This window comes from Oncorhynchus tshawytscha, linkage group LG16, assembly GCF_018296145.1.
Source record: "Oncorhynchus tshawytscha isolate Ot180627B linkage group LG16, Otsh_v2.0, whole genome shotgun sequence".
Classification (NCBI taxonomy): domain Eukaryota; kingdom Metazoa; phylum Chordata; class Actinopteri; order Salmoniformes; family Salmonidae; genus Oncorhynchus; species Oncorhynchus tshawytscha.
In genome coordinates this window covers 23,518,932-23,537,069 of record NC_056444.1, presented here as the reverse complement: position 1 = coordinate 23,537,069, position 18,138 = coordinate 23,518,932, and the positions used below count along the sequence as shown (strand labels likewise).

General features: G+C 41.2%; 1 protein-coding gene across 1 annotated transcript in view; it reads right to left on the bottom strand.

The window, feature by feature from the left end:
* Positions 1 to 3,778: 3,778 nt before the first annotated feature.
* The window catches only part of olfm3a (olfactomedin 3a), a 33,633-nt gene continuing 19,273 nt past the window's right edge, over positions 3,779 to 18,138 (bottom strand). The window contains exons 3-6 of the mRNA XM_024374622.2: positions 13,816 to 13,971; positions 6,711 to 6,930; positions 5,361 to 5,467; positions 3,779 to 4,941 (exon numbers count right to left, since the gene is read on the bottom strand). Of these exons, the coding sequence (XP_024230390.2) occupies positions 4,264 to 4,941; positions 5,361 to 5,467; positions 6,711 to 6,930; positions 13,816 to 13,971 (1,161 nt within the window). The 3' untranslated portion in view covers positions 3,779 to 4,263. The remainder of the gene's footprint in view (positions 4,942 to 5,360; positions 5,468 to 6,710; positions 6,931 to 13,815; positions 13,972 to 18,138) is intronic.

Below are 18,138 nucleotides of genomic sequence, written 5' to 3'. Positions count from 1 at the left end.
ACTTCTGCTCCCTCTCACTGATGTGGAATCAGGACTTCTGCTCCCTCTCACTGATGTGGAATCAGGACTTCTGCTCCCTCTCACTGATGTGGAATCAGGACTTCTGCTCCCTCTCACTGATGTGGAATCAGGACTTCTGCTCCCTCTCACTAATGTGGAATCAGGACTTCTGCTCCCTCTCACTAATGTGGAATCAGGACTTCTGCTCCCTCTCACTAATGGGGAATCAGGACTTCTGAAGATGAATTATGAAGCCTGTATGACTATTGACAGATATCAGATAGTCATTACCGCCAGTGAACAAAATTACTTTTTTTCCTGAGAACTATTCATTTAGCTGAAATGGAACAGCAAGTGAGCAGGCAAAGCCTCGTCTGCAAAGGCACCTCCAAATGAACGGATAAATGCAAATTGATATTCTCCACAACACTCTCCTCACACCCGACATCGTCCTGGCGGGAAGTGTGTCCAATCAGGCTTAGAAGAGGGACTACATAATCATAATGAAGGACCCACTTTAGACGACTACTGTTTGTCCATGTAGAGAGAAAAAAATAAAGAAATGTCATAAGATACAGTAACCATGCAATTTTCATACTGACGAGTCCAAGTCTGTCCATTGAGAGGCTATGCGGGAGTAGACCCTGCCCTGTGGTCAACAACTTGAGTATACGCCAGGCAGCATACATCAATAAGATGGCCCGATGCCAGATAGACCTACATGTATTTATGTTGCCTCGAGAATTGTGATGAGGGTTGTTGATACAGGAGAGGCAGCTAGGGGAGATCTTATGTTGATGTCTACCTCGCTCTGTCATTATCATACATTGCTTCAAAGTCTCTTGTCTGTCAGGTAGGTAACCTGAGGATATGCAAAGTGTCCATCAGTACATCTGATCTGCCAAGTACCATCTATTCAACTTCATTTCCGAGAATCAGATGAAAAGCTATATGTGATCCAACTAATCAAAGATTAATGATAATTCTCCCCAAATGGAAGAGTTCTATCATTACGGAATTGATTGCGGAACAGAGTGCCATGTAGTGAGTGTGGGTTTGTACTATTTGCCTCAATCCAGACAATGGCTTTTACTTATAGTATAGGTCATTTAGGCTTCCATCCAACCCCATACAGAATGAAGATGCAATAGGTTGCTCTCTATTTTCTCAGAGAGAATCTTGAGTAAATCTTGACTCAATGATCCCCTGATAGATATCTTGATGCACGGAGTATCTTGAGTGAAGCGGTATCTTGATGCGTGGTGTTTTTTGGAGTATCTTGATGCGTGGTTTTTTACTGAGTATCTTGATGTGTGGTGTTTTTACTGAGTATCTTGATGCGTGGTGTTTTTACGGAGTATCTTGATGCGTGGTGTTTTTTTTCAGAGTATCTTGATGCGTGGTGTTTTTACTGAGTATTTGATGCGTGGTGTTTTTTACTGAGTATCTTGATGTGTGGTGTTTTTTTACGGAGTATCTTGATGCGTGGTGTTTTTACTGAGTATCTTGATGCTTGTGGTGTTTTTTTGGAGTATCTTGATGCGTGGTGTTTTTTTTTTGGAGTATCTTGATGCGTGGTGTTTTTACTGAGCATCTTGATGCGTGGTGTTTTTACTGAGTATCTTGATGTGTGGTGTTTTTTTCGGAGTATCTTGATGCGTGGTGTTTTTTTATCTTGATGTGTGGTGTTTTTTGAGTATCTTGATGCGTGGTGTTTTTTATCTTGATGCATGGTGTTTTTACTGAGCATCTTGATGCGTGGTGTTTTTTATCTTGATGTGTAATTTGATCTTGATGCGTGGTGTTTTTCCTGAGTAATTTGACGTGTGGTGTATCTTGATGCGTGGTGTTTTTACTGAGTAATTTGATGTGTGGTGTTTTTCGGAGTATCTTGATGCGTGGTGTTTTTACTGAGTATCTTGATGTGTGGTGTTGTTACTGAGTATCTTGATGCATGGTGTTTTTGTATCTTGATGCGTGGTGTTTTTTTTTGAGTATCTTGATGCGTGGTGGTTTTACTGAGCATCTTGATGCGTGGTGTTTTTTACTGAGTAATTTGATGTGTGGTGTTTTTCGGAGTATCTTGAAGCGTGGTGTTTTTTTTTGAGTATCTTGATGCGTGGTGTTTTTACTGAGCATCTTGATGCGTGGTGTTTTTACTGAGTAATTTGATGTGTGGTGTTTTTCGGAGTATCTTGAGCGTGGTGTTTTTTAGAGTATCTTGATGCGTGGTTTTTTCGGAGTATCTTGATGCGTGGTGTTTTTTGGAGTATCTTGATGTGTGGTGTTTTTTGGAGTATCTTGATGCGTGGTGTTTTTTACTGAGTATCTTGATGGGTGGTGTTTTTGTATCTTGATGCGTGGTGTTTTTCGGAGTATCTTGATGCGTGGTGAGTATCTTGATGTGTGGTGTTTTTGGAGTATCTTGATGCGTGGTGTTTTTACTGAGTATCTTGATGGGTGGTGTTTTTTGGAGTATCTTGATGCGTGGTGACTGAGTATCTTGATGCGTGGTCTTTTTACTGAGTATCTGGATGAGCACAGTTAGAGACATGAGCATTCAAACTGACAGCGTTTAACGTTACGATCCCAACACTGAATGATAGCCCTCCCTCCATCCATTCATCCCTCCCTCCCGCTGAACCAGACATAGACACATAGAGAGGGGAAAAGGTGGGAAAATCTATGCTAATCAACTTTTCTGGAAGAGCAATTTCTGATTTAATACAGCCTTGCTGATGTGTGGGGATTTTCTTTTTCTCCTTTGAGTGCGGTGGGAGCGGGGACAGCGGGGAGAAGAGATGCTCACACTGGGTGACACTTATAGCCAAGGACTCTAGATGGGGAATCGATAAGGATTCATGATTGTGGTAGGCACTTTACTGTTTGGGCTGGGGGAGGGAAAGAGGTGGTAAATTACGTAGTCTGTCTCATAGCCTACTACTGTAAAACTACACAGATTAGTTTATTTTTTTAACCTTTATTTAACTAGGCAATTCAGTTACGAACAAATTATTATTTTCAATGATGGCCTAGGAACAGTGTTCAGGGTAGAACAACAGATTTGTACCTTGTCAGCTCGGGGATTTGAACTTGCAATCTTTCCGTTACTAGTCCAACTCTCTAACCACTAGGCTACCCTGTCTGAGTGGAGGCAGAGGGTGGGGACTAGAGGGGAATCATCCCAGATTTTTTCTGCCTGTTCATGAACTTCCTGATTGGAATGCCAAAGGATAGCACTCAACCCAACAGAGGAAAACGCCTCAGAAATGGAAACATTACAATTTCAATATTCGCAAGCCATCACCTTCATCCCCACCATCATCATCATTCATAAATGGGGCCTTCATAATATGATTTCTTTCAGTTTTTTATGGTGGCATAGAGATGTTTATGTTTTACTCTGATATTTTGCTTTTTCAGTTATATTTTTGGTCACACTTCTCTCAAAAAATGTTACAGGCACAATAGATATCAAAATGCAGCATCTTCAGACCGAGATAAAATCATAGGATTTATTTGGTGCTGGATTGGTTCATTTCAGTTTTTACTATAAGAGTATGTATTGCCTTATTCAACATGGACAAATAAAAACAGATACGCTTTTATGATACAGTATTTTATAAAAAATATGGACTTAACTCTCACATAGAGACATAAAATTGTTACTGCAATATTTTTAACAAGTTGATAAGACTGTCCATTTTGCTTTGTTATAAATTACCTCTACATACATGGCAGCAAATAGTCTGGAGGGGATGACCTTCAACCTCCCGGTTTAACTACTTTAAATAGACATCACCACAAACACTGTGAGAACTAAAGGACATGTCTAGAACAGGAACGTAGCTAATATATCATCATAAATTACATCAGACAAAATGTCAGACATTCATGCACAAAAGCAATCTAGAGCCTTCGGCTGATACGGATCCAAAAGACAGCAGTGAATAAGGCCATACAGTAAAGTCGTCTTTTCAGCAGCGATGTAAGAAGTTAAAAAAGGAAGAATGGAAACGGAATGCCATTCTGTCCGTGTTCAAGTGTTCTGGCCCAGAAAATACAAAAAGGTGATTTCTTCAAGTAATGGCAATGTAAAGACAGCACAGTTCATTTTAGGGAGGAGAAGACAAAATATGAACAAGGGAGTTAGTACAAGGTCCCTTGTATATCACAAATGATGGTGCTTTCTCTTTGAGAGTTGTTGTTCTCATTTGTATGGTATCCATATGAGGACATCTGACATTTGTTCTCATTTCTCTTCTAGGAGTCATCTTCGGTTTTGATGACGTGGAACAGAGTGACATTGAACAGCACCTGGTGTCCATTGTTCCAGGCATAGAGCGCCCTCTCCCTGGCGTTATAGTCTAACATGGACATGTGAAAGTACTGGTTGTGGAAGGGGATGTCTGTGTACTCATAGCTGGAGGTCTTGGTGGAGTATGAGTAGTAGACCTTAGCACCCGTCAGGTGAGAGTTGGTGATGTAGAGTGTTCCGCAGATCATAAAGGATTCCCCCGCATTCCGTTTGGAATATTCTGTGTTCCATGTCTTCTGGACTTCCAGGGTGTCCGGGTCCATCTGGGCGATGACGATATTTCCCGCATTCTGATTGGTTGCGTACACCACCCACATGCCCAGTTCGTCGGCCATGACATCGATGTCGGAGTATCCGCCCCAGGAGTAGGGGTAGGTGTTGTGGAAGCCGGCGTACTCCAGAGCCCGCTGAGCCAGCACCCGACCTGTCTCAAAACTGTACTTCACGATGATGTTACTCTGATACTTGTTGTAGTACAGGGATCCATTGTATACCACGTGACCGGTTCCCTCCCATTTAAATGGAAGGTTGTAGGTTCGAGACACCACATTAGCCACAAAGTCTTCCATGGTCTTGTACTCACGGACAATCTTACTGTTGGTGTAGCTGTCCATGTACCAGACCTATGTCAAGAAAGATGAATAGCAGGAATTAGTCGAAACCACAAACTGATGTCTTTCACACTGAACACAGACTGAATAAACATGCAACAAACATGCAAAAATATCTTTACGAAAAGGTCACCATTTCCTCCATCTCCCTTATGAATATAACATATGAACCACTTCACATGCCTTATAAATCTAATTAAATTATACTCTGCATCAGAGAAGCAATTAAATATCCCCAGAAACAGCCTTATATGAAAATCAACACCATGATGTTTGGTCATGACAATATTAGATTATTGTTATAAATCCGTCCTTATACTCTGAAAACAAAACCGAGATGTAGTCACCAGAGACACGCACAGAGAAAGAGCTATCACCAACATAGACGCCCAGCCACCTTCCACCTCCTCCACTCCCATCCCATAACTCACCCTGTTGTTTCTCTGAGAGGCCTGTGGATCAGTCATCCATGCCCCAAACCGGGTGCCAGATGTCTTTATTGTTACAGGTCCAGTGATTTTCATTAATTTCCCACATGCTGTTAATAAAGAAATGCAGCGATAAGATGTACTGTTTTTTCCTCCTCTTCTAAATAGATTTCTCAAGCCAATTTCATGCCTGTGCCACCGGAGAGTTTACTCAACAACACTGTGCATATTAAATCCAGGCTGGCAGAAACACGTACACTCAAGTCTAAGGCCTAAGGCAATCATATCGGACTCAATCAATTGGCAGTAGGTATTGACTACATGGGAAAGCTGCTTATTAATACTGGGCTTTACAGTACTGCTTGTCGTATCCCACATGGTATTGCAAAGTTGCAGAAATATGCAAACACACACATAACACCGTATGCAAACGCGCATGCATAGTAATGTGTTTGGGGTTCCAACTAATTCACAGATGAAAGAATGTAGTAATTTTCTTGTTTATGGATATTACAGTGTAACTGTGCTTGAGCATGGAAACCGCAGTGATAAAAGATTCTATAATATTATCTATGCTTAGCTCTCAGTTATTTATTTATGTTGTTCAATATTACGTTTATATCAAGATACTCAATCTTTGACCTCCATTATGCCATTTACCTTTTATAAATCAGATCCTTTCATTCCTTTTCCCATTAAGATCAGGTAGAGTCAAATAGTAGACTATATACAGCAGGTAAAACTGATCTCATTAAAAGATCTCATCCTGATTTTGTCTCTTCAGAGTCTCCTAACTCAGTGAAATACAACACTGTTTATGTGAGGAATTCTTGATTTTCTCCATATACAGTTATTGTGGCGTGAGCCATAAATACACAACGGAGGATTCACTGATTTTGCCCGTGCAGTCAATATTGATCTGGTTCTACTCACTGAGTTTGCCCATGCAGTTGATATTGATCTGGTTCTACTCACTGAGTTTGCCCGTGCAGTCGATATAGATCTGGTTCTACTCACTGAGTTTGCCCGTGCAGTCGATATTGATCTGGTTCTACTCACTGAGTTTGCCCGTGCAGTCGATATTGATCTGGTTCTACTCACTGAGTTTGCCCGTGCAGTCGATATTGATCTGGTTCTACTCACTGAGTTTGCCCGTGCAGTTGATATTGATTTGGTTCTACTCACTGAGTTTGCCAGTGCAGTTGATATTGATCTGGTTCTACTCACTGAGTTTGCCCGTGCAGTTGATATTGATCTGGTTCTACTCACTGAGTTTGCCCGTGCAGTTGATATTGATCTGGTTCTACTCACTGAGTTTGCCCGTGCAGTTGATATTGATCTGGTTCTACTCACTGAGTTTGCCCATGCAGTTGCGGAGCCTGCTGTCCAGTCTCAGCACCCTCTGGTAGAGCTCGTCATAGTCGTATGCCCCCATCTCCTCCTGGATAGCTGTGAGCACCATGGACAGGTTTCTGATCTCCTCTTTAAAGGAGGAGATGAGCTGGGCGTCTGTCTTGTACTGCTCCAACACAGGGATCAGAGGCTGCAGCTCATCCATCTTCTCCTTAAGCTCCTGGAGCAGAGACAGGCACAGGACAGAGACAGAATGGCCTGGATTAAGAGAAATCCCAGAGGGGAGATAGAAACCACTTAAGGCACGCTTAACACACCTTCTGAGCAGTGGTAGGAAGCCATGCAACCTTGTCTCAAGGAAATTTGTGGGATTTGGTACGTAAATTTGCAGTCCGTTTAGTATGATATACTGTATTTCATTACATTATGTTACAGTAAGATTGGAATTAGAGGATTTAGAGTATCATATGTCTTACCCAGTGGTACAATAGCATACTAATTGGATGATGTAACTTATTGATGTATAGTATTATATGTATTTTTCTGAGACTGGGTTGCGTGTTGCGTGGTAACGACGAAGGATAATTAAGGGGGAAATTTATGTTGATGGTTAGAAGAACTAATGGAAAAGGTTAGGATAATTCAAGTAGCAGGTTAGGTGTAATGGGTTAAGGTTAGATTCTCAAACACAGAACCTTTGTATTGCTAGGCAGTCGCAATATACGCCCAACCATCCTCGCTGACAAACCGCCCTACTTTCGTTTCTGTTTAAATTCAAATCAAATCAAATCAAATTTTATTTGTCACATACACATGGTTAGCAGATGTTAATGCGAGTGTAGCGAAATGCTTGTGCTTCTAGTTCCGACAATGCAGTAATAACGAACAAGTAATCTAACTAACAATTCCAAAAAAACTACTGTCTTATACACAGTGTAAGGGGATAAAGAATATGTACATAAGGATATATGAATGAGTGATGGTACAGAGCAGCATAGGCAAGATACAGTAGATGATATCGAGTACAGTATATACATATGAGATGAGTATGTAAACCAAGTGGCGTAGTTAAAGTGGCTAGTGATACATGTATTACATAAGGATGCAGTCGATGATATAGAGTACAGTATCTACGTATGCATATGAGATGAATAATGTAGGGTAAGTAACATTATATAAAGGTAGCATTGTTTAAAGTGGCTAGTGATATATTTACATCATTTCCCATCAATTCCCATGATTAAAGTGGCTGGAGTAGAGTCAGTGTCATTGACAGTGTGTTGGCAGTAGCCACTCAATGTTAGTGGTGGCTGTTTAACAGTCTGATGGCCTTGAGATAGAAGCTGTTTTTCAGTCTCTCGGTCCCAGCTTTGATGCACCTGTACTGACCTCGCCTTCTGGATGACAGCGGGGTGAACAGGCAGTGGCTCGGGTGGTTGATGTCCTTGATGATCTTTATGGCCTTCCTGTAGCATCGGGTGGTGTAGGTGTCCTGGAGGGCAGGTAGTTTGCCCCCGGTGATGCGTTGTGCAGACCTCACTACCCTCTGGAGAGCCTTACGGTTGAGGGCGGTGCAGTTGCCATACCAGGCGGTGATACAGCCCGCCAGGATGCTCTCGATTGTGCATCTGTAGAAGTTTGTGAGTGCTTTTGGTGACAAGCCGAATTTCTTCAGCCTCCTGAGGTTGAAGAGGCGCTGCTGCGCCTTCCTCACGATGCTGTCTGTGTGAGTGGACCAATTCAGTTTGTCTGTGATGTGTATGCCGAGGAACTTAAAACTTGCTACCCTCTCCACTACTGTCCCATCGATGTGGATGGGGGGTGTTCCCTCTGCTGTTTCCTGAAGTCCACAATCATCTCCTTAGTTTTGTTGACGTTGAGTGTGAGGTTATTTTCCTGACACCACACTCCGAGGGCCCTCACCTCCTCCCTGTAGGCCGTCTCGTCGTTGTTGGTAATCAAGCCTACCACTGTTGTGTCGTCCGCAAACTTGATGATTGAGTTGGAGGCGTGCGTGGCCACGCAGTCGTGGGTGAACAGGGAGTACAGGAGAGGGCTCAGAATGCACCCTTGTGGGGCCCCAGTGTTGAGGATCAGCGGGGAGGAGATGTTGTTGCCTACCCTCACCACCTGGGGCGGCCCGTCAGGAAGTCCAGTACCCAGTTGCACAGGGCGGGGTCGAGACCCAGGGTCTCGAGCTTGATGACGAGCTTGGAGGGTACTATGGTGTTGAATGCCGAGCTGTAGTCGATGAACAGCATTCTCACATAGGTATTCCTCTTGTCCAGATGGGTTAGGGCAGTGTGCAGTGTGGTTGAGATTGCATCGTCTGTGGACCTATTTGGGCGGTAAGCAAATTGGAGTGGGTCAAGGGTGTCAGGTAGGGTGGAGGTGATATGGTCCTTGACTAGTCTCTCAAAGCACTTCATGATGACGGATGTGAGTGCTGCGGGGCGGTAGTCGTTTAGCTCAGTTACCTTAGCTTTCTTGGGAACAGGAACAATGGTGGCCCTCTTGAAGCATGTGGGAACAGCAGACTGGTATAGGGATTGGTTGAATATGTCCGTAAACACACCGGCCAGCTGGTCTGCGCATGCTCTGAGGGGCGCGGCTGGGGATGCCGTCTGGGCCTGCAGCCTTGCGAGGGTTAACACGTTTAAATGTCTTACTCACTTCGGCTGCAGTGAAGGAGAGACTGCATGTTTCGTTGCAGGCCGTGTCAGTGGCACTAACTAGACCATTAGTACATATCATACATCTTGGAGGTCTAAATAAATACATATAGTATGCTTTATATGGCTGAGGCCAGGCTGAGCCATAGGGAAGAGGGAAGAGAGTAGAGGGGAAAAAGGGGTGTTGAAAATAAAGTGAAATATGGGTAACATCGAGAAGTATATACACTACTGTTCAAAAGTTTGGGGTCACTTATACATTTCCCTGTTTTTGATAGAATAGCACATTATTTGTCCATTAAAATAACATCAAATTGATCCGAAATACAGTGTAGACATTGTTAATGTTGTTAATGACTATTGTAGCTGGAAACAGCTGATTGTTTATGGATTATCTACATAGGTGTACAGAGGCCCATTATCAGCAACCATCACTCCTGTGTTCCAGGAGTGTGACCCCAAAGTTTTGAACAGTAATGAACAGTAATGTATATACAGTACAAGTTTTTTTTTTTTTCAAGGGTTTTTCTTCTTCCTTTTTTAAAATTTTTAAAATTTTCTACATTGTAGAATAATAGTGAAGACTTCAAATCTATGAATGACACCTATGAAATCATGTAGTAACCAAAAAAGTGATAAACAAATCAAATACATTTTAATTTTAGATTCTTCAAAGTAGCCACGCTTTGCCTTGATGACAACTTTGCACACTCTTGGCATTTTCTCAGCCGGCTTCACCTGGAATGCTTTTCCAACAGTCTTGAAGGAGTTCCCACATATGCTGAGCACTTGTTGGCTGCTTTTCCTTCCCTCTGCTGTCCAACTCATCCCAAACCATCTCAATTGGGTTGAGGTTGGGTGATTGTGGAGGCCAGGTCATCTGATGCAGCACTCAATCACTCTTGTTCTTGGTCAAATAGCCCTTACACAGCCTGGAGGTGTGATTGTCGTGCTGAAAAACAAATGATAGTCAAACTAAGTGCAAACCAGATGTGATGGCTTATCGCTGCAGAATGCTGTGGTAGCCATGCTGGTTAAGTGTGCGTTGAATTCTAAATAAATCACAGACAGTGTCGCCAGCAAAGCATCCCTACAACATCACACATCCTCCTCCATGCTTCATGGTGGGAACCACACATGGAGAGATCATCCATCACCTATTCTGCTTCTCACAAAGACAAGGTGGTTGTGACCCAAAATCTCATGTTTTGACTCATCAGACCGAAGGACAGATTTCCACCAGTCTAATCTCCATTGCTTGTGTTTCTTGCCCCAAGCAAGTCTCTTCTTCTTATTGGTATCCTTTAGTCATGATTTCTTTGCAGAAATTCGCTCATTCGCTCACACAGTCTGTTACTTGAACTCTGTGAAGCATTTATTTGGGCTGCAATTTCTGAGGCTGGCAACTCTAATGATCTTATCCTCTGCAGCAGAGGCAACTCTGGGTCTTCCTTTCCTGTGGCGGTCCTCATCAGAGCCAGTTTCATCATAGCGCTTGATCTGTTTTTGCGACTGCAGTTGAAGAAACTTTCAAAATTCTTGAAAGGTTCCATATTGACTGACCTTCATGTCTTAAAGTAACGATGGACTGCCATTTCTCTTTGCTTACTTGAGCTGTTCTTGCCATAATATGCTATCTTCTGTATACCACTCCTATCTTGTCACAACACAACTGACTCTTAATGCACACCAGTTAATTGAAATGCATTCCAGGTGACTATCTCATGAAGCAGGTTGAAAGAATGCCAAGAGTGGGCAAAGCTGTCATCAAGGCAAAGGGTGACTACTTTGCAGAATCTAAAATATAACATTTTTATTTGTTTAACACTTTTTTGGTTATTACATGATGCGATATGTCTTATTTCATAGTTTTGATGTCTTCACTATTATTCTACAACGTAGAAAATAGTACAAATAAAGAAAAAAACAATGAATGAGTAGGTGTCCAAACTTTTGACTGGCACTGTATATTTTTGAATTGATCTAACATATTTCCTTATGAGTGTCTCTCACAGTGTTTAAAATTGTAAGTAAACATCTCTGGTCAGGTCATGTGGTCAGGCAAAACACCTGGGCCTGTTTATAAAAAAAATGTGCTGTACCTCAATGTATGCTACTGCTGTAATGTTATGTACATCAATGTATGCTACTGCTGTAATGTTATGTACATCAATGTATGCTACTGCTGTAATGTTATGTACATCAATGTATGCTACTGCTGTAATGTTATGTACATCAATGTATGCTACTGCTGTAATGTTATGTACATCAATGTATGCTACTGCTGTAATGTTATGTACATCAATGTATGCTACTGCTGTAATGTTATGTACATCAATGTATTCTACTGCTGTAATGTTCTGTACATCAATGTATTCTACTGCTGTAATGTTATTTACATCAATGTATTCTACTGCTGTAATGTTCTGTACATCAATGTATTCTACTGCTGTAATGTTCTGTACCTCAATGTATTCTACTGCTGTAATGTTCTGTACATCAATGTATTCTACTGCTGTAATGTTCTGTACATCAATGTATTCTAGTGCTGTAATGTTATTTACTTCAATGTATTCTAGTGCTGTAATGTTCTGTACATCAATGTATTCTAGTGCTGTAATGTTATTTACTTCAATGTATTCTAGTGCTGTAATGTTCTGTACATCAATGTATTCTAGTGCTGTAATGTTCTGTACATCAATGTATTCTAGTGCTGTAATGTTCTGTACATCAATGTATTCTAGTGCTGTAATGTTCTGTACATCAATGTATTCTAGTGCTGTAATGTTATGTACATCAATGTATTCTACTGCTGTAATGTTATTTACTTCAATGTATTCTAGTGCTGTAATGTTATTTACATCAATGTATTCTAGTGCTGTAATGTTATGTACATCAATGTATTCTAGTGCTGTAATGTTATTTACTTCAATGTATTCTAGTGCTGTAATGTTCTGTACATCAATGTATTCTAGTGCTGTAATGTTATTTACATCAATGTATTCTAGTGCTGTAATGTTATTTACATCAATGTATTCTAGTGCTGTAATGTTCTGTACCTCAATGTATTCTAGTGCTGTAATGTTATTTACATCAATGTATTCTAGTGCTGTAATGTTATTTACATCAATGTATTCTAGTGCTGTAATGTTACTTACATCAATGTATTCTAGTGCTGTAATGTTATTTACTTCAATGTATTCTAGTGCTGTAATGTTCTGTACATCAATGTATTCTACTGCTGTAATGTTATTTACTTCAATGTATTCTAGTGCTGTAATGTTATTTACTTCAATGTATTCTAGTGCTGTAATGTTATTTACTTCAATGTATTCTAGTGCTGTAATGTTCTGTACATCAATGTATTCTAATGTTATTTATTCAATGTATTCTAGTGCTGTAATGTTCTGTACATCAATGTATTCTAGTGCTGTAATGTTATCAATGTAGTGCTGTAATCATCAATGTATTCTAGTGCTGTAATGTTATTTACTTCAATGTATTCTAGTGCTGTAATGTTATTTACTTCAATGTATTCTAGTGCTGTAATGTTATTTACTTCAATGTATTCTACTGCTGTAATGTTATTTACTTCAATGTATTCTAGTGCTGTAATGTTATTTACATCAATGTATTCTAGTGCTGTAATGTTATTTACATCAATGTATTCTAGTGCTGTAATGTTATTTACATCAATGTATTCTAGTGCTGTAATGTTATTTACTTCAATGTATTCTACTGCTGTAATGTTATTTACTTCAATGTATTCTAGTGCTGTAATGTTATTTACATCAATGTATTCTACTGCTGTAATGTTATTTACTTCAATGTTTTTCAGTGCTGTAATGTTATTTACATCAATGTATTCTAGTGCTGTAATGTTATTTACTTCAATGTTTTTCAGTGCTGTAATGTTATTTACATCAATGTATTCTACTGCTGTAATGTTATTTACTTCAATGTTTTTCAGTGCTGTAATGTTATTTACATCAATGTATTCTAGTGCTGTAATGTTATTTACATCAATGTATTCTAGTGCTGTAATGTTCTGTACATCAATGTATTCTAGTGCTGTAATGTTCTGTACCTCAATGTATTCTAGTGCTGTAATGTTATTTACTTCAATGTATTCTACTGCTGTAATGTTATTTACATCAATGTATTCTAGTGCTGTAATGTTATTTACTTCAATGTATTCTAGTGCTGTAATGTTATTTACATCAATGTATTCTAGTGCTGTAATGTTATTTACATCAATGTATTCTAGTGCTGTAATGTTATTTACATCAATGTATTCTAGTGCTGTAATGTTATTTACTTCAATGTATTCTAGTGCTGTAATGTTATTTACATCAATGTATTTCAGTGCTGTAATGTTCTGTACATCAATGTATTCTTCCTTCAATGTATTCTGGTGCTTTAATGTTCTGTACCTGGAAGTTCTTGGCCATAATAGTCTTCCTGTCATCTTCTACCTGTCTGAACTTGGTCCGGAGCCCTTTCATCTGATTCTCCATCTTCATGACATACTGGAAGTCCCTCTGAGTCCGTAGATTCAACACCTCAATGGACTGGGACATGTTCTGCACCTGGACCAGAGTAGGGTAAATACTGTATATGTTGTAACAGAGACGTACAGACATTCATGTCATGGATATCAAGGTTTTATGAATACTTTATGAATGTTACATACCATCATCGTAAGTAATGTTTTACCAACAAGACAAACACATGTCCAACAACCATCTGAAAGATGTTCTGCACCTGGACCACAGCAAATAAGACAAGCACATCCAGCCTGGTCCAAGATCTATTTGTGTTGTGCATGTCAATGACCATAGGAGCTGGCAAGACAGCACAAACATATCTGGGACCAGGCTAAATCAAATCTATACAACCGTCTCAAACATGTCTGGGCCAACACGGACTCCTGAACTGACTCCTAACTTGAGATCCTTCGGATTTAGGTATAACACTCCCATTCTCCCATTGACAACAAAGCATGGCTTACAGTCTTTTAAAACTTTTACAACTTTTTTTTTACGATTGCTAACAAGCGTTTACCTATAGTTAAGGTACTTTTTATAAACTCTTAACATAGCAACACACCTACGTCACACAATTAGTCAAATAGTTCATTTTCTGCTCAAAACCTAATTTTGTTCATTAAATACCATCTCTACATTTCAAAATGCTTTCTCTACGTACACTAACTCTATCAAAACACAGCAAACCCGACTCAATATCTAATCATTCTGTCAAAACACTAGCACATGTTTTCTATCCACGAGGAACATATCGTCAATCAGAGCACAACGACTTTCAAAATACTAACAGTTGATGGCATTACAAAAACTGCAATACTTTTCATGTTTCAGAACCTGCATACAATAGACAATATGAAATCCATTGTTCTTTTTGAATTCAGTTTCCATTTACTGTAAACCACTCTACATTTTTGGGTTGAGTGTCAATTGTGTGCATTTTTGGCAACACACTATCTAAAAGTGAATGAGTCATCTTTATTTTATAGAATGTACAATAGAAAAGAATAGTAAGTGACAGAATTGCTGCAGTAAAAGCTTTATTTAGCAACATGAAATTGCTGCCAGTGATCAACAACAAAAAATCCCACATACATGACTTTTGGTTCCAAATGTGTAAAAAAAAAACACAATTACTGTAAAAAAGGCAGAGAAGGGAAAAACACAAACATGTCCAGTCCTGTTCTAATCTGTACCATCTTCAGCATTTTGGCCACATGTTCTTGTCCACATCACATCTTATGTCGTCTCTCGCTATGCACCTTGGATAGAAACGCTTGGCCTACCTTATCCACCCCTGGCAGTCTTCAGCTGAGATGTCTCTGCACCTTGGATAGAAACGCTTGGCCTGCCTTATCCACCCCTGACAGTCTTCAGCTGAGATGTCTCTGCACCTTGGATAGAAACGCTTGGCCTGCCTTATCCACCCTGACAGTCTTCAGCTGAGATGTCTCTGCACCTTGGATAGAAACGCTTGGCCTACCTTTTCCACCCCTGGCAGACTTCAGCTGAGATGTCTCTGCACCTTGGATAGAAACGCTTGGCCTGCCTTATCCACCCCTGGCAGACTTCAGCTGAGATGTCTATGCACCTTGGATAGAAACGCTTGGCCTGCCTTATCCACCCCTGGCAGTCTTCAGCTGAGAGGTCTCTGCACCTTGGATAGAAACGCTTGGCCTGCCTTATCCACCCCTGACAGTCTTCAGCTGAGATGTCTCTGCACCTTGGATAGAAACGCTTGGCCTGCCTTATCCACCCCTGGCAGTCTTCAGCTGAGATGTCTCTGCACTTTGGATAGAAACGCTTGGCCTGCCTTATCCACCCCTGGCAGTCTTCAGCTGAGATGTCTCTGCACCTTGGATAGAAACGCTTGGCCTGCCTTATCCACCCCTGTCAGTCTTCAGCTGAGATGTCTCTGCACCTTGGATAGAAACGCTTGGCCTGCCTTATCCACCCTGACAGTCTTCAGCTGAGATGTCTCTGCACCTTGGATAGAAACGCTTGGCCTACCTTTTCCACCCCTGGCAGACTTCAGCTGAGATGTCTCTGCACCTTGGATAGAAACGCTTGGCCTGCCTTATCCACCCCCCTGGCAGACTTCAGCTGAGATGTCTATGCACCTTGGATAGAAACGCTTGGCCTGCCTTATCCACCCCTGGCAGTCTTCAGCTGAGATGTCTCTGCACTTGGATAGAAACGCTTGGCCTGCCTTATCCACCCCTGGCAGTCTTCAGCTGAGATGTCTCTGCACTTTGGATAGAAACGCTTGGCCTGCCTTATCCACCCCTGGCAGTCTTCAGCTGAGATGTCTCTGCACCTTGGATAGAAACGCTTGGCCTGCCTTATCCACCCCTGTCAGTCTTCAGCTGAGAGGTCTCTGCAGCCGGCATCCATTGCATCCAGGAGGGGATTTTGTCATGTGGCCGATGATCATACACTTTCCACCTCCAGGCAGAAAAGATTGGTGTTGAAGGTGTTGAAGAAAGGTGAGAAGTGGGGAGGAAGGTGAGAAGTGGGGAGGAAAAGGGAAACCATTCTTGGATGGGCTGCAGACCAGTTTGTGATTGCATGTGAATGGTGGAATGCTACATTGTCCCATGCAATCACAAATGTCCTCATGTTTCCTCCCAGCTGTTCTCTTTCTGCTTCTGGCACCAGTTGTAGGTGGAGGTCAAAAGAAAGCGCTCAGTGTTGTAGGGACCAATCTGGCATTTCTGCAGGACCAGACCAGCACTCGAGACTGCAGCACACATTGTGATATTTTCTCCCCTCTGACCCGGCACATCAACGGTGGCCCTTTTCCCGGTGACGTTGCTTCCCCTCCGACGTGTTTTTGTCAGTTTAAACCCTGCCTCATCTTCATAAATGATTTCATGTGGGGTCTGTTAGCCTCCAACTCCATGACTCTCTGAAAGAAATCAAACACATCATGTGTTAATGCTTTTCAGTATGTCCTACTGTATGTACTTTAAGTAGCATAGTGTAAAACTCACTATAGAACTAGACATATTGGAGAGACATCATACCTGGACGTATTGGTGCGGAGTTCCTTGACCAGCTCAATGTTCCTTTCAAAAGGAACCGTGTACAACTGTTTCATTCGAACTCTATGTTTGGTCAGAGTCTGAACAATGGTAGTCAGGCTGATGATTTCCACATTGTGAAATACCAGGTTGTCCTCTACAATGGTCTGAATTTCTCTCAGTTTTATTGCATTGTCAGCAATGACCAATCCTACAATGGCATGCTCTTGGTCTTCACTGAGGAACTTTCCTTTTCCCCCAGAGGGAGGAAGACGTTGCGTCCTTTAGAGGAACAAAAATACAACACTTTCACCAGTCTCTCTCAGTGATAGACCATGGAATTAGGCTGGACTCTTTCACCACCCTCTCTCAGTGATAGACCATGGTATTAGGCTGGACTCTTTCACCAGCCTCTCTCAGTGATAGACCATGGTATTAGACTGGACTCTGTCACCAGCCTCTCTCAGTGATAGACCATGGTATTAGGCTGGACTCTTTCATCAGCCTCTCGCAGTGATAGACCATGGAATTAGGCTGGACTCTTTCACCAGCCTCTCGCAGTGATAGACCATGGTATTAGGCTGGACTCTTTCACCAGCCTCTCTCAGTGATAGACCATGGTATTAGACTGGACTCTGTCACCAGCCTCTCTCAGTGATAGACCATGGAATTAGGCTGGACTCTTTCATCAGCCTCTCGCAGTGATAGACCATGGAATTAGGCTGGACTCTTTCACCAGCCTTTTTTTTCTCTCTCTGCTCCTCTGTGTTGTTTTGTATCCACATTGAACAAAATCAATTCAAAGAGTCCGCTTTTTACTGTGTATGTCCCATGTAATTGAAAGAACTTCAACACCTGGCTATGTCCCTGATTGAGATTGGATTCAGCTGTGGTTGGTCTATTTTACACAACTTACAGTAAATCAGATATTTCTCAATGTTTCAATGATCTGTTCATTAAAAAATTATTATCAGCTGTTTCAATATATCTTCTGAGTTGCTGTGGTTGCAGAAGTAGAGACTTTATACTATATTTAAAGTTTTGAACATTAGGTCTTCATTTCTGGCATACTGTGTGCAAGCATTTATAAATAAGACAAGAAAGATCCCTCATTTTGGTATTGGGTAAGCTTGTATGTAAAGAAAGTGTAAGCATTTTAGAAACGTGTTAATTGACTGAATATTCTGTG